The sequence below is a fragment of the Onychostoma macrolepis genome, chromosome 13, assembly GCF_012432095.1.
Source record: "Onychostoma macrolepis isolate SWU-2019 chromosome 13, ASM1243209v1, whole genome shotgun sequence".
Classification (NCBI taxonomy): Eukaryota; Metazoa; Chordata; class Actinopteri; order Cypriniformes; family Cyprinidae; genus Onychostoma; species Onychostoma macrolepis.
The window spans coordinates 10082806-10100190 of record NC_081167.1 but is presented as its reverse complement, the minus strand read 5'-3'; the positions used below and the strand labels follow the sequence as shown (position 1 = coordinate 10100190).

The window sequence follows — 17385 nt, the reverse complement described above, 5'->3', positions numbered from 1 at the left end:
AATGATTTTGGTCAAAATGGTCAAGGGTGAAAATGCTGTATATGCATTCTGAAGCATAGCCCTGTGTCCATTGCTGGCTCTTTAGAAGCTTGGGTGGGATATCAGGACTCCAGTCGCCTGTCTTTGCATCCCTGCTCCTGTGTTTGCAGCAGCTGTTGTGCTTGATGTATATTTTAGATCTTGTGTTGTATTCCAGAATCACTTCGTATGCATATAGATTTTATGTAATATTGCTGCAGGGCAATGTATTACTGCAGTCTTGCTTTAGGATTACTTCATATGGGTCAATGACAATGAGGCCCTTCTTTTGGCCCAGGTCCATTAATGTATTTAATAATACATTAAAACTGCTATTCATAGATCAACCACCTGTGTCTTCTATGATGGAACAGTCCTAAAAAATAATGACGAAAAATCCTTAATAAAACAATTGTCTTGAAAAGAAAACCTTAAGTGGTTTGTCTGTAGTTTTAAGTAGTTTCTTAGGAGGAAAAAAAGTCAACAAAATGACTTTGCAGCTTATTACTATTTGAAGAACTACCAAATCAAAAATGCGATCCAACAAAATTCATGTGCTGTAACCAACATTTTTTTATGATGAGCAAGGTTTTTTTTTTATGTCATGTGGAGTGGCTCCCCAAAAACAAAAAAGTTATATATTTTTTAAAATCTCTTTTTCCCCTTTTTTTGTATTTTTGTAACTTTAATTTTATTTTAAAAAATAAATCATTTGTTTTATATTTATTTTATTTGTTTTATTATTTATTCAAATATATATATCATTAATTGAAAGGAAAAATTCAGCTTTTACTTTTTACCTGACAGTTACACCACATGACATTTTAAAAAATTCTTGAGAATATGAAGTTTTTCAAAATCATATGAAACCAGCCTGCCCATTTCTAAGAATTGGAACATGTTTTTTAAACCAAAAGACCTTTAAACCTTGTCATTACCAAGAACATTAGGTTTGTCGTTGACCCCTATGTTTGATCCTGGACTGTAAAAAGATGCTTACGTTACAATGTGAAATAAGCACTTTTTATGTGTGTGACATACTTTCTCCTTTTCGTTTCTCATACAGGGATACTGGAATGGCCTTTTTGGACCAAACTGGTGGTGGTGGCTATAGGCTTCACTGGCGGACTGGTGTTCATGTACGTGCAATGCAAGGTCTACATCCAGTTGTGGAAGAGACTCAAGGCCTACAACAGAGTAATATATGTGCAGAACCGCCCAGAGACCTGTAAAAAGAACGTTTTTGATAAGCCCTCTCTTCTGGAGCCCAACTTGGAGAATAAAGAGGCGCTCGGGCCGGCGATGTCGGACACAAACTCTTCCCAGTACACAGAGACAGAGGACTACAGCATGGAGATCCTGCACGTCTGATCGCTTGGCCCACGTATACCCCCTCCTCCCCTCTAGAGGACCGGCTGGGGCGTCGCATGCTCCGGGACACACGGGGATGCCACACAGCACCGGGCACGAGGACTGTCTGAGATTGAGACTCGTTTTGTTGTTTAGATGTTATTTTCTCTTCGTTCGTTTGTCCAACCTGTTCCTGTAAGTTGTTGGCTAACCATAATGAATCGGTGTGCGCTAGATCTCGGATCATTCCAACTACTGCCATTGTACTGCTGTCGTACACGAATTGAAATCCACCATTCGAGTTGTGTATGTGTGCTGGTTCTGATGGAGTCGATGCATAGAAGCACTTTTTATTTCCCTGTTCTAAAGAGCCCTGTTTTAATAATATATTCATTCCCTTTCTACGTGGATAAGACATTAAAACAAACTTGAAGTTTTGCGAGCGAGATCTCACGTTTTATAGGTGCATTTGTATCTCCGCAGACCCCTCAGATGGAACAAAAAAGGAATCCGAAGGAGCGATGAGGGAACATTCATGTACTGTTATGCATCATTCCACTTCTTTTAGAAATCTATTATGACTGAGTAAATTCTGAATTTTAGTCATTGTGAAATTTACACAACCTAGGCTTTGTTTTGTATCAGCTGATTACTAAATAATCTGGATCATCTAATTACAATATTTATCCTATCAAGGGCTAGATTTACTAAAGTGCGACGCTACAGTTCTTAGCATGTGCAAAAATGATCCCATACGGTGACTAGTCGCCGGCTATGCTGCTGATTTTTGCATTTGCTGAAGACTTCAGTGCGTTAGTGAAAGACTTTAGTAAATCAGGCCTTAAAGTGTATGTTGTGAATGTAAAGAATTCAAATGTGTAGCATCATGCAAGCTTTGCAATGAATCAGTCATGATTTCTGTGTGTGAAAGAGATTTACCTTAATTATGAATTTTACCTTGCAAGTTCTAAATCCAAAATTTTTTTCTGTCCTTTTATAAAAACGGATTATCAAAGATCTGCCATTACTTCTGAGTTGATTTTAATCCACTTGAATAACAGAAATGAGGTTTTAGCAATGATAAAATGATGACTTGAACCCCGTTCTGCTTGTTTGCTCAGATTTTAAAAACAATCATAGCAAATTTCCCATGGGTGTAATTTCATGTTTGTATTTATTCGGTGATATTGTTTAGCATTTCAATGGCTTTAAATGTTGGGAAATAGCCATGTTAGTTTTGGCCTTCATTCTAATGTGTATTGACCTGGACATACGACTTTGATTGACGTCCCCAGAAACGATCATTTATATGGACTGTGCTTCTTATAAACTCTGTTGTGAATGAATCTTTTTCATGCTCTGATATGTTCAAAAGGTACAGGATACTTCTGCCATCTAGAGCTACTGCACAGACAATGCACATTCATAATTTTTTAACCTCTTCTGACTGGCTTTGTGCCATTTGACCAATAAAAGATGCTCAATGTTCAGTTCGCTAATGGCATAGCTTTTGTATTCCTTATCAAGTCGACTTCTTGCATTGAGTCTGTCTGTATGCGACCAAGCATATTCTTTGGACAATGTCACAATGTATGCACTACAACAATGCATTAATGCAACCCCGTCAGCTTTGAGAACATCCAAATGAAGCCTTTTTTTTGTTTTGTTGGAAATGTGAAGATACAAGTACTGCACTGGTTATGTGTTTTGCCAGTGAATCCTTACCAGCCCCATAGCCTAGCGAAGTTTTATGGCAGTAATTAAGATCCAAGTGTATACATTTCCCAAGTTAGGTTTCTTTGATAGCATATTTGTAAAATGATGGGAGCTGGCTCCTTTTACTATCTAGTGATGGAAACACTGAAACAGATACACATTTTCCAGAATCTTTTTAGCACTGCACTGCATCATATTTTGATGGATGTGTTTTAAAGTGCGGTAATGGTCTTGTTTGTTTCATGGCTCGTCATAGAAGTGTTCAGTGCATCAAACTGCAGTGCATTACTACTGAATTGGCTTGAACATGGATAACATGACTGTTTCTTGCATCTCCCTTTTATTTCTTGTACTTTTTCTCTAGTAGTAAATAGTTTCTCTAAGCATTTTTGAGCATTAAAAAACAACCAAATAAAAGAAATGTAGAAGTTATTTTCACCAGCCTGTGTTGTATCAGATGTTTGTTTTTATAAATTACTGTAATAACGGGTGATTAAAGGTCTGAAAACTGCCTGGATATGTTGAACGAATTATTTCCCATAGGAAAGTTAAATGATTGGTCGTTTATGTGTTGTCAAGGCCTTTAATAAACACTGTGTCAAATAGATAACATCAGTGGAGTTGATCAAGCATTTCACATCGTGGCTTTCTCAGTGGATAAATACTGATTTTGTGAAACTGAAAAGGCTGTAATTTACATGTATAGTTTTGTATCTTATGTATGTTTCTCTTTTTTCCCCCCTCAGTATTACCACCTTTACCTGGTTGATTTTAGTTTCTTCGCTGAGATACGAGTGACTACATTTGTGCTGTGTTTTTAAGGGGAGTCTGAGTGGAGCAATAAAAGAAATCTTAAATTAGCCAGTGTTGAACTGTACCGTTTATTTGTCACCGACTCGTGAGTTTCAGTTTCTCTGAAGTGAGATCTCATGTGATCCTTCAAGAGCGATGCATTCTATAAGTGTATTATCATCGCAGCACCAAATACTATTTCATTATCAGCCATTTAAGAAACTAGGCAAAGCATTAAATCCTCATGCACCGCGCATGGGTCATAGAGGTCAAGCAGCTTCCATATATAATCCCATTAGCTCCATGTCTTTGCCTTTAGCTCCCCCCTTGATGAATTTAAAACCCACGTACATGATGACTAAGATATTTTCAGATAAAGTTTAGTTTGAAAAACCTGCATGATACTGTAAAACTCTCAAATGGTCCCTCAACACAAGAAGAGAAGAAAGGAAGCTCATTAGACAGAATACAATTCATAAAATGCCCCCTGAGAACTGACCTTACAGACAACCTTCACAGCATTGATCTAAAAGCAGCTGGACTCTGATATTGTTATTATACCCTTATTTTACCAGGCTCATCTCTGGAGATTAAGATCTCTTTTCCGAGAAAGACCTGGCCAAAATGTGTCTGACAACTAAACACATTATCAGGATAGAGTCTGTAATAAGCATTTGATTGAATGTTCCAAGATATGAAGCCAACAAAGTGATTAGCGCTTTATGAAGGTGTACTGTTAAAAAATGATCTAGATAGAAAATCTAATAAAAATAGTGGAGGAAGCCTTTCCCAGAAGCACATGCAGACATGACCTCGGCTCAGAAACACACAGCATCAGACCGCAGCTCTCAAGGTCGAAGCAGGGATGTGTCTGTCCTTCCTGCTGAGGATGTTCTCAGTGTCTTCACAGAATCATCTGCAATTCAAAATGAGCCTGCCAACATCAAACATTTGGAAACAGTGCTGTATCAGCATTTAAGGCAGATGGTGGATATGAACAGGATGCTCATTACAACGAGTCACATTTTTGTCTAAGTAATGCAAAGCAGCACTAAGTTATTACAGGTCATTTTTAATTTAAGATTATTTATACTAAGTGAAGGACACCGGTTTTATAATGAAGGGCAGCAAATATGAATTGCATGTTGCGGGTCAGTTTCAAATGAGTGTGAATTTATCATTTTGCAGCTCTTAAATTCATTTCTATAACAGTTAAAGGCCACTGTATGTGTGGCATACTAAACTTTAATGTGCAATGTGTTGTTGAACTGAAACTTCAACCAAGCGAACACTTCAATAAATGTGTTATCAGCTCAAAAGGATACAAAGCTTTTGTGTTTTAAGTAATGCTGCAGTGGAAGAATGCTACACAGAACAAATTGCCATATTTCTGAAGACATGTTCGAAAAAGGAAGTAAATCAAATAATTATAGGGCTCTGAGCTGGTGTCAGGTTAAAAATGAAAGATTAAAACATTATTCATACCACGACACTAAATATGTGCGTCTTTATGAGATATTGTACTTATGTAGAATAAATAAATACTGTAAAAGTGCATCTTTATTTTAAATGGACAGCAGTATAGTCTGGCAAATATATTTTCAAAGTATACACTTTCTTTGGGACATATAGGACCATCCTGACAATTGTGATCTCCATGATTTATGGAGCCAATTTTTGCGCCAATTTATGGCAGAAGAACAAGAAGAAGAAAGAAGAGGGGCACTTTCCAATTTCCTTTTTTTAAATTAGGTACACATGACTTTTTTGCTGAAGGTTAAACCTGGAGGACAATTTATTTACTAATTAATTGATATCAGACAATGATGCCTGATGTGTGTGTGTGTGTGTGTGTGTGTGTGTGTGTGTGTGCGTGTGTGCGCGCGTTTAGTTACAAACTCCTAATTCAGCAATACTGACATTATTTCATTCTTTTAAATGACCGCTTGTATCTTTATTAACATAAAATGCATTGTTTACTTAAGGAAGTAGTAGTATAATATTTCTGAATTTAAATCATTACTCAAAACTCTACTTAAGTTTTGTATTTGTTGTGCTTGATTCTTTGCCCCATCTATACAATGCTCTTTTACTGTTTCCACTAACTATTGTTTGTCCCTATTGTCTACCCTTTCAGTCTTATTCTTTTCTTGTTGAACATACATTGTAAAGCGTCCTTGAGCCCTGGAAAGGCGCTATATAAATAAAATGTATTATTATTATTATTATTATTATTATTATTATAGTAGTGTCATATCATACACTAGACTGTCAAATATAAAAATAAGTAAATAAATAATATACAATAGAAGCTATCAAAACTAACAAAAGAACAATAATATTCACGTACTCTGGTAGTACATTTTTGGTTGTAAAGGTTGTAGGCGAGTTATTCATAAATAGATAAATAAACAAACAAATTAATAAATAAATAAAATTGTAGTGATGATCTAGAGCCCACCCACCAACCCACCTTGCAGGCGTTGCTCTACTTCCAGGTTCACGAGGTCCCCTGGGGGTCCCTAAAGCTAAACCCTCCCAGTGCTTATCTAAATGAATGTATACGGACCACCAACAACCTCAGGTCGAAAACGCATTCGAACCGTATCGAATTGTTTATATTTTTAAAATACACATAAACTTCTCTTCCATCAACCCGTTAATATGTAGGCCTAGGCTGCATCACTGCGTGCGCTGCATTAAAACTTACTCAACAAAAATGGAGGAAAATTTATTAAAAAAGAGATATATAGCTAGATATTGGTTGAAAATGTTCTCTGTGTTGTTCTTTATAGTTAGTTCTTTTGCACTTCTGTCAAACATGTTCTGTTTGAAGCATTACATGTTCACATTTTTATTGTGTATTATGTTTTAGGCTCTTTTTGTTATTTGAAATGTTAAACCAGTGGACACACTGAAGTTTGCTTTTTTTTTTCTTTCTTATACTGTATTGCCTGTAAATAGTTATCATGATATGGAATTATGAATTCATTATATGCCTGCCTTAAACCAGTTACTGACATATCTGTCAAACACTGCTCACTGATAAATCATAAGTTAGGCTAAATAAGTTAAGTTTGGCCACTGCTTGGAGCAGATATTGATAAATTAGTCAAAATGGGGGACATATTGGCTTACATCTTAACAACACTTTATCAGATCGAAATTCTTTGATAACTTTTTGTCATGATGGTCTTGGGATGATGTGCGCAAACTAAGGGCCTAGGTCCCTAGTGCTACGACCCGGGGTAGCACCTGTTCCCTAGACGGGATCTGTTCGCCTCTAGGTGGCGTTTTGGGTTCTGGTTTGTGTGTGTTTTCTTTTGTCTGTTTGCAGGGTGGCAACGAGTGGCAGGTACAGTGGATGATATAAGGATCTCTGTCCTACAGTGTGAAGCCTCATTTGGAGCTCGACTTCTCTCCAGCACCAGACTTTGAGCCTTCTTTAATTGTTTTCTTTTGTCTTCCCCTTTTGGGGTTTATTTTTAGTTTAATTTACTTTAATACATATTTATTTTGAGTTAACTGATTTTGTGCGTGGCCTCCCCATTATTGTTACGCTGCCCTGAGCCTGGTAGCTTGTAACACTAGGAGATGTTTTCATAAAATTGAAAATGGCTTAAAAATTGAATGTATGTATTGTTGTAGGGCTTGATTCAAGGATTCAACTGGGAAAAAAGAATTTGCCCTTATGATTCCAGAGTTATGAACTAAAACGCAAATGTACACATTTATAGCGCCACCTAGTGTCCAACATTTGGGGGGAGGGGCATTACACCAAGTTTGAGATCTACAGGCCTATGGTCTCTGACTCCAGACACTTTTAGAGCAGAAAAAAGAATGATTGACAAAACAATAGGGTTTCCTATTGTGCTTGGACCCCTAAAAGGTTTTTAATCACTAGATTTAGCAAACCTTTTGAAACATCACAGCATAAGGAATGGAAAAATCTGCAACAAGCTGAAGTGCTACGCCTTTCCACACGAACAACTTTAGAGATGCGTTAGCAGCCCCACGAGGCCAGTCAATGCATTGCTCATGAGTCACCGAGCACTACAACCCAACTTTAACTGAAAGTGAAATAAAAGGCACTCAAACTCTCTGGACACACCAAGAATACTCTATGATTTCTGCAGATAAATAACATCTTGGTCTTTGTTTTAAATGGATGGTAATAGCTTCAGAAATGCAACTCCATGAAGTTCAACAATCGTTTACAGTTCAACGAAGCACTTTCTTACTTTCTTTTTCACTTAGGTTGAAATGAAAACCAGGAAGCAGTGTTGTTATTTCTAACTAAAACATAAACTATTAAAAATAATTTTTGCAAATTGAAATAAAGCTGAAATAAGATAGATTAAAATATTAGATTTTATTAAGTTAAAAAATTAATTCTAGTTTAAATTAAATGTATAAATGTTATTTTTTAAAGGAAAACTTAAGAATGAGAAATAATTAAGCTATTAAAACTGAAATAAATAAATCAAAGTTAAATAGAAATCTATACAAAAACATGAAAAAGCATAACCAAATAATCCAGATTTATGCTAAAATGAAAATGAAAATAAAAACTAATTCAAAATATTAATTCCCTTGGTCAAAGTCTTTCCTATTTGTTGTACAGTAGTAATAATGATAATAATATATGGTTGATATTATTATACATTTTATATAATAGTATATTATAAGAATATTTATGTTTAAAAGTCATTTTGCTTTTTTAATGTCAAAACAAGGCATTTTTGAGCAATTAAGGCTCGCTTTTTGAAGTGTGTTTCTGGTTTTACACTAAATAATGTGAAGGTAATGTGATAAAATCCCTTTGAAATTGTGATATTTGAGCCATGGAATATTTTCTGTATTAGCAACGTGAATGGAGGAAAGTATGTGAGAATACAGTGCAAGGCCCATCTTTTCTCGGGCTGTAAGCATTTACCATCAGGCACCGATGGGGCAGCCTGGGGTCCTTGAGCAGGAGGCTGTCGGCACGGGTGTGTTACATTACAGTCTCCTTCAGTTCGCCCTCCAACTGGCCAGACCCTCCACATTGGCTCAGCGCTGGAAATAAGTTCAACAGGCGTACTTGAATAACCTCACTCCACTCCTTTTAACAGGTAAGTCAGCGAGAAAGGCAGAAATCATGTACTGCGGACAGTTCAGCGTTGGAGCTGTTAAATCACATGCTTTCTACTTAGTGCTAGCGCGTTAGCTGGCGTTAGCTGAATCACTCAGAGCTCGGACTCGGCCTGTCCTAATGTCACAGCCAGCCAGAGAGAGGGAGCAGCTCAGAGCCTGAGATCAGCCTGACATGAGCACAAGTCAGCAGCCTTACAGCCCAATCTATAGCGTAGTTTAATTGACAGATCGCCGGGTCAGTGCTGCGCTCCCCGCGGGCTGACATGAGTGCAGCTCCGCAGTACTAGAGCTGCTTGACCCGTGTTACGCGGATCATTTATAGTGCTCCTATTTCTCTGTTTGGTTTAAGATATAACCACAATTCGTGTTGTACTTCTGTCTGGTTTCGTTTTAAGTCTTGCGTATGTCCACCAGCTCCATGCGGGTTTCCTGCGGCTTCTGAAAATGGGAAGTAAGATCCGCAATTAACCTTGCCCTTACTTTGCCCTTTATAATAAAGCAGTTCTCAAAATCATCGATTAATTGAGCTAAATTTATTATAAGCCGTTAAGATTCCTGCACAAGATAATACAGTTGTCTTTCAAAGCAGCTAATACTCCATAAGGAGTTGTTTCTGTGGTGGAGTATCTCACAAGCAGCGGTAGTTTTGTAGCCTACTTCCTGAAAAGAAAGACATTGAAACGCCTGTCATGCCTACAGGTCCAGACATTCCTGTTACTCCGTGTCCTGTATGATAAAGGTCACAGGGATGCTATATATTATATTTAGAGTAAGTTACGTTCTCTGCTTGGGAATGCAATTTAAATATATTTCCTAATATTTGTTTTCTCAGCATTTTTTACAGTGTTCGCAGGGCATTATTATATTGATAACATTCTGGTTATATTTTTTTATTTTTTTTTATTCCCTTGCCGACAGGTTTAATTCGGGATGGTTTTCTGGTCTTAGCGGTCTTTGAGTCTGCTCAGGTTTGGTCTGGCTGGGAGACTGGGTAAGAGGCGTTTGGACTGACTAGGAGACCAGCTAGACCAGGCTAAACCAGTTAAGACCAGCAAACAATCTTAGGCTGGTTTTGCTTTATTTTTCCCTCCTCTTTTTAAGAACCATTCTAAAGTCTTACCCTAAGGGTATGGTCGCTGTTTTTATATTTATGTATTAATTAGTTCATTTATTTGAGAAATTTTAATATTAAAATGTGAAAATCTCACATTGACTTAAGGGGAGGTCACACTACACTTTTCATTCGATTTACTTCCATTTATCTACATGCAAATGCTTGAGACTGGAAACACAAGTGCAACAAAACAAACTTGAACTTTGTAGTACAGACAGAGTGGGGATTGTACGTTTTTACATTTTGGATTTATTATCATTTGTTAAATGCTGAATTTATATTTTTAATAAAGACGGTACAGAGCATGATATCATATCAGTGTCCAAAGAAATTGAATGCTCAAAGTCTATTTTGACCACCTCTTTACAGGAGTAGAATATTCGAAATTCATGTAACATATCATCTTCATAATTTTGCTTTCTGAGTTCTGATTGGTTGTCTTATTTTCCATTATTGTATACTGCATTGTGATTGGTCTCTTACTTGAAATTCCATGATGAATTGGAATTGATGTCTTTGCATGCATTTAACCATTTAGATGCAGCCTTGTCACTGTACAGTTCCTGGACGTTGTTCCTCATACACAGTCAGTTATGCAGACCTTACACTAAAAAGTCCAAAGACTAAAGCCAAGCAATTTTTTGGGTGTCTCCACACCCTTCCCGGGCTGCATTGGTTTTATTCCTATAATTGCTTCTGATGCTGACTTGTGCACATGTTCTACACTTGTAGATTAGTGTGGAATGAGACAGTGCGTCACTTCCTAACTCTGTGACTCAGTTAGGAGTGGCCTGCTGTCAGTTCAGATTAGCTGGAGCAGAGCAGCTGCATTCAGGCTGGCTCATTTATCAAACTGATATGACACTGTCTCACTACGATTAACCATGGAAAGCTAGAGATACCGTAGACCACCCAAAACGTCCCACCACTTCATTTCAAATGGCTCAGATCAGTTGTAACTGTGTGAATGTGTTGGTCTGCTTCTGCACAGCTGTATTAGTATTATGATGTTCTTCTGAGTCTGACCCACTAATTATTCCTACATGCTTTTTTTAAATAGATAAAATGGCAGTTCCCCCAACATATGCTGATCTTGGCAAGTCTGCCAAAGACATCTTCAACAAAGGATATGGTAATGTATCTAATAATCCACTACATCATGTGAAAAATCACCATTAGTCGTCACTTCATGTTGTAATCGTTTCCCTTGGTTTGTTTTCTGAAAGGATTTGGTATGGTGAAGCTCGATGTCAAGACAAAATCAGCCAGTGGAGTGGTGAGATTTTCTTTTTATTATATATGTGACAATGTCTCTTCCTAGGTGTTTGATTGGAAATACATAAGCCAGTTCCATGTACATTACAAATACTGATGGTTTTAGCCAACCAAAATAATCTGTCAAAGAGCTAAAAATATTTGTAATGTACAAAGCCAGGTTTATTGGACAACTAGATTAGGAAGCAAGCTAGAAGAAAGGAGAAAAGTGTATATATTTCATATGTTAGTACTTAATGTAATTAAGAATTATTTTTATAAAACAATGCATGAATATGCCACTATGATCTGAAGTATTTCTCTTTTAAATCTCTATAGGAGTTCAAGACCTCTGGTTCCTCCAACACTGACACCAGCAAAGTGGTGGGCAGCCTGGAGACCAAATACAAGAGGTCTGAGTATGGTCTGACCTTCACAGAGAAGTGGAATACTGACAACACCCTGGGCACAGAGATCACCATTGAAGACCAGGTCTGAATGCGTCTTCAATCCCTGAATGGTGTTTCATCAAGGTCTTTTAGCATGAATAATAATGCTGTTTATCACTTTTTCAGATTGCAAAGGGACTGAAGTTGACCTTCGACACAACCTTCTCACCAAACACAGGGTAAATTATTCATTTTGCTACAGAAAAGCTTCAGATTTGGTTTGAAGTCCAGATTTGTCTCAGTGCATGTGTCTGTATTTGGGTCAGGGGAGATCAGGGACGTTATGTTGTGTCATGGCGGACTGTAACTCAATATTGTATTGAGCAATTCAAGTGTTGCCATGTGACAGAGTTAGTTCTGTTTTGTTGTGCATTGATGCAGGTTACTTTCACACAAGTTCGATAACCACACAAGCAGGTTACTTTCACACTAGGCCTCATGTTCTGAGAACTGTAAATCGGTTGTTCAGGAGAGAGTGGCACCTGTCTGGTGTCGTTGGGGTCTGTGCTCTCAGATGACAGTCACGCTGACATGGCCTTCACTGATGTATAGGCTCATGTAGCTCATGGCATGGGCTTTGGATCATGTAACAGAGGAGTGAACAACAGTGTTCGTCTCTAGCAAAATCAGTGGAATTTCTCGCCTACTAAAAAAAAATGTAAAAGTTTGGGCTCAGTAAGATTTTTAATTACGCTTTTTCTATTATTCTCATGAAGGCTGCATTTATTTGATTAAAAATACAGTCTTTTATGAAATATTATTACAATTTTAAATAACCGTTTCTATTTGTAATATATTTGAAAATGTATTTTATTCCTGGGATGCAAAAAGTTTTCAGCAGTCATTACTTCAGCATTCAGTGTCACATGATCCTGCAGAAATCATTGCAATATGCTGATTTGCTGCTTCAAAAAAGAGAAGAAACCCCCCACATTTCTTCTTCTTCTTATTATTATTATTATTAATTTTGAAAATCATGATACATTTAGGATTCTTTGTTGAAAGAACGAACCGCATTTATTTGAAATTTAAATATTTGTAAAATTATAAATATCTTTACTTTGACTTTGTCAATTTGATGCATCCTTGCTGAATGAAAGTATTAATTTCTTTAAAAAAAAACTAAAAAAAACTTACTGACGCCAAACTTTTGAACGGTAGTATATTTCACCAGCACTGCTATATGCTCTCTTGTATTTGTGCAGGCAATGCAAAATGGGATGTCATGTGCTGGCTTTTGCTGGCCTCAATATAAGTTCTAAAATGTTATAATAGTGCAGTGAATGAAATAGTACAACCAAGGTATGACTGTATGTCCTTCCTTACAGTATCTGCAGCTTGTCCTTTGGCACGAGTCTTGATTTCAGATAATATATTATAGTATTTATTTATGTTGTATTTTGAGTTTTTATTTTTAGTTGAAGTTCTAGTCATTTATTTGCTGTTTTGATGTGTACGTTCCATTTTCGTTCCACATTAGACAAACAGAAATTGTTAAAATACTTTTGTCTTAATTTTGATCTGCATATCAACTTATCTTTTTAAACCTAAAAACTAAAAAAGCGTGCTTACTCTATTTTGTTAAGAGTAAATGCCGCATTGTGCCACATTTATTTATTGTAGTACCTATTCATACATATTCATACATATTCCTGCTTAAGTGTCCAAATACTGTTACTGAACCACGCCGTGGAAAATAAACCGCTTCCTTCATGACCCCAAAAATATATTTTATTAATAATACTAAATGAGATGGTCTAGAATCAGCTATTTGCCATTTGTTTTGATATGTTATCTATGGATGAAATTGATATGTTTTAAATGTAGTTTGATTGTCCAAATACATTCCAAGAAGACTGCATAATTATTTTAAAGTCATTTGTTAAACTAATTGTATCACTTGTTTGATGGGAAAGAATATTAACAGTCCAAACAGTTTATATTTCTGCAGGTTGGAATTTTGGTTTATTGCAAGACAGAAGGCAAATAATCCATATGTTTAAAATGCCTTTTATAAAGAAATGTAATTTGACTAAACATGATAAAATGACTAAATAGTGTTTTTTCCTCATGAACAGAAAAAAGAGTGGAAAAGTCAAGACTGCATATAAGCGGGAGTACGCCAACCTGGGCTGTGACGTTGACTTCGACTTTGCCGGTCCAACCATCCACGGTGCTGCAGTGGTCGGCTATGAGGGATGGCTCGCTGGTTACCAGATGTCCTTCGACACTGCCAAGTCCAAGATGACCCAGAACAACTTTGCTGTAGGCTACAAAACAGGAGACTTCCAGCTGCACACTAATGTGTACGTCCTAAAGCATCACTACGTCATTCTAAGAGCATGAGACTAGGACCTGGTTTATTTTAGTGGGGAGAAGTGTTGATATAGTGAGAAATTATGTACACAGAGTTCGCTTAGACGTCGGGAATTTTACTATATGTTGTCTCCGGAATGACACATTACTTGTCCATTAATATAGACAGGGACAATCTGGACATATGAAGGATTTAAAATTTTTGCAAATTATAAAATTTTACGCCTACAAATATATTGACAAATAATAAAATATTAACATATTCTTAAAGTCATGGAAATTTCTGCAGTAAATGTCATTTTTGATTTGTTCTTAAAAATATTTCAAGCAACGTGAATACATTCTCATTAAAATTACAAGATAATACAAGAATTCCAAGAGCAGTAGTTTGTATAAGTATCCAAGAGTTAATGTGACATTATTTGATTGATTAATTGATTTTAGATAATGATTCACAATTTTTTTTGTTTGTCCCTGCAGTAATGATGGCTCAGAGTTTGGTGGCTCAATCTACCAGAAAGTGAGCGATAAGCTGGAGACAGCAGTGAATCTGGCCTGGACAGCAGGAAGCAACAGCACACGCTTCGGCATTGCTGCCAAGTATCAGCTGGACAAAGATGCTTCCATCAGTGTGAGTAAACTCACGTTAGTTTTACAAAAATCACAAGTTTCAGAAGTGGGCACCTGTTTGTTTCTGCATCTGATCTAGGGGTGTGCAGTATGTATCGTCTACAAAAAAAACTGGCCTTGTTAAGGTAAAAATGCTCATAAAATCAGTTTTAACCTATTGGTCAATTTCTGTTACTCCTGCAAACTAATCACCGCACAGAATATGAAGAATATCAAAAGCTTTTGGTATTTTTAATATGCTGGTCAAAGTACCAGCACATTAACAAGCTCAGCAAAATATTGTCCAAATATCAAATTCCAGAAAATATTGATTTAAAAAAAATATATAAATTATCATTATTGCACACCCCTAATCTGATCCCATAAAATACCATTTCTAAAGCACTTTTTCCAGAACTGTAAAGAGTGTAGGGAAAAATTGATTCACCAATGAATGCTGATGCCTTCTTGAATGGTTCTTAATCATAATTATTAAATTATTATCAATCTGCAGTGTCCTTTATACCAGTGGTTCTCAATTCCATTCCTGCCACTGCTCTGCACATTTTGTATATCTTTCTTATCTGACACGCTCGGTTCAGTTCGTGGAGCTCTCTTGTAATGAGCTGATGATCTGAATCAGGTGTGTTAAATAGTGTGTAAATCAGTGTGACCCCAGGACCAGAACTTAGAACCACTGCTTTATACCGTGAAAAGGTACACTTGCGCTGTGATAAATTTATGTGGAGTAACCTTTTTTTACACCATCTTACAAACCAACCAAACAATGCCTTGCACCATGATCTAGATTTAGAGAAAATAAGTGTATTTACAAAAGCATTATCCCATGCTCAATTGTTGATCAGTAGCTTTCCTACACAGCCAAAGATGTGTGCTGATTGACAATGACAGTTTAAGGCCATTGTGATGCAAAAAACAGAAGCCCCAGAGCCGACTCAGATTTTCTGAGAGCAGACATGCTCTGGTACAGCTTTTATATCGATTTTGTGCACCGAATTTAGCATCAACCCACTGTAACTTGTCAAAGATTTGTGCTCCTATTTTGTTGAGCATCAGATTGAATCAAAATAGAATTGAATCGTGAAGATTCCCACCACTGATAAAAGTACAGCTTCTGTTTAAGATGCTGGAACTCAGAATGTGTTTGTGATTTGAATATTACATTTGGCTTTGCATGTGAGCATTATAGCTACAGAAATGAGTCAATATTTTCCTCTCTTTATCAACAGGCTAAAGTGAATAACACCAGCCTTGTCGGTGTTGGTTATACTCAGACTCTGAGACCAGGTACGGATATGAATTTTCCTTTATTATAATATTTACGCTTGAGAATTTAATAGTGAAAGGCATTGATTTATTTTCTTTTGTGTCTCGCAATAGTTTATAGCTGGTAACATCATCTTGTCCACCACACAATATGATTTACTTCAACTTTGGAGACTGATCAAATAGGGTGTTTTAGAAATACTTTATGAAACCTGACCCTTTAATAAATTTGTTTTCATGTAGACTTCTGCATTTATGTGGTTAGGATGCTGTTAAAGCTGCATTGATTAAATTTGTGATGGTTTTTCAGGTATCAAGTTGACCCTGTCGGCCCTGGTTGATGGAAAGAGCATCAATTCGGGTGGCCACAAGCTGGGCTTGGGCTTGGAGCTGGAGGCCTAAACCTGCTCCCGCTTAACATCAGGGACAAGGGAATATCAGAGAAATCTGGCCTTAAATCTTACTCCAACAGCAACCAGCAGGGGGATTCCGGATGGGATGGGATGGGATGGGATGTGTGCAAAGGTTCATCAAAAGCGATCATGTCATGGTGTTTCTTTTTGTCCCCTCCTGGTCCTAATGCCCTTGTTTATTTTTATTTGTAGTTGTTCTCTTATAGACATTCAGCTACAAATTAATTTCTTCATCTCTCTCCAGCACTGCCACAGTAATGATATGCTCTCTGGGACGGAGGGCATCTGTGGCTTTCTGTTGTGTTCCCTTCTCAGTTAGCCGGTGGTGGGTGTGGGGTGGATTTGTGACAACTGTCTCTGATTTCATCATTTGTATTGTATCTGATATTCCTTAGTCGTCTGAATGCGATTCAAGCAACCACTTAACTCGATATTAAAGGTTATACCTGCTATTATTTAAATACTGTGATACCGTTTTCTTCTTTCCATGCACGCATGGACAAGCTTAAGCAGTTTATTTTTCCTTCGGCAGCCATCCAGAGTAACTGTTGTACGTGAAGTCTGCCCTCGAACTAAGCAGTTTTTGGGTAGCCTAATTGGGAGATGAACGCTGGTGTTCCTGTGCTGGTATGGCTGGCCTTTTATTTTCATTTGCAGCACAGACGACTATCCGTGGCTCACCGTGATGGCGGAACGGGTCTTGTGGATGTGGTTTGAGTTCAGTACCCTTTGCTCCCCGTGTTGCGTTATGACCCTAATTCCCTGACACCATGAGTTCACAACACCTGAGAGGTCCTTATGTGTATGTTTGAACTTTTCAATAAACTATTTGAATTCATCTATGATATAGTTTTTGTGGCTTACAAAGCAAATTGGTCCTCGTAGCTGAAAAATAAATTATACCCAAAATTCTGCAGAGGAAAAACTTTGC

General features: G+C 37.1%; 2 protein-coding genes across 8 annotated transcripts in view; both read left to right on the top strand.

Annotated features, from left to right (window-relative positions):
- Window positions 1–3944, top strand: part of marchf8 (membrane-associated ring finger (C3HC4) 8) — a 103383-nt gene extending 99439 nt beyond the window's left edge. For all 7 annotated transcript variants that reach the window (XM_058796200.1, XM_058796193.1, XM_058796194.1 and 4 more), the window contains one exon: window positions 1085–3944. In XM_058796200.1, coding sequence (XP_058652183.1) covers window positions 1085–1389 — 305 coding nt within the window. In that variant the 3' untranslated portion in view covers window positions 1390–3944. The remainder of the gene's footprint in view (window positions 1–1084) is intronic.
- A 4888-nt stretch (window positions 3945–8832) lies between these two features.
- vdac2 (voltage-dependent anion channel 2) lies at window positions 8833–17292 on the top strand. Its single transcript, XM_058796202.1, has 9 exons — window positions 8833–8990; window positions 11187–11258; window positions 11353–11402; window positions 11720–11872; window positions 11956–12008; window positions 13908–14135; window positions 14626–14776; window positions 16005–16062; window positions 16352–17292. Exons 2-9 carry the CDS (start codon window positions 11192–11194, stop codon window positions 16441–16443), a joined length of 852 nt encoding a protein of 283 aa, XP_058652185.1. The 5' UTR covers window positions 8833–8990; window positions 11187–11191; the 3' UTR covers window positions 16444–17292.
- Window positions 17293–17385: the final 93 nt, after the last annotated feature.

Coding starts and splice junctions, on each gene's coding strand:
- vdac2 (XM_058796202.1), top strand. CDS start 11,192: ATGGCAGTTCCCCCAACATATGCTGATCTTGGCAAGTCTGCCAAAGAC. Junction 11,259..11,352: donor CATCTTCAACAAAGGATATG/GTAATGTATCTA, acceptor GTTTTCTGAAAG/GATTTGGTATGGTGAAGCTC. Junction 14,777..16,004: donor ACAAAGATGCTTCCATCAGT/GTGAGTAAACTC, acceptor CTTTATCAACAG/GCTAAAGTGAATAACACCAG.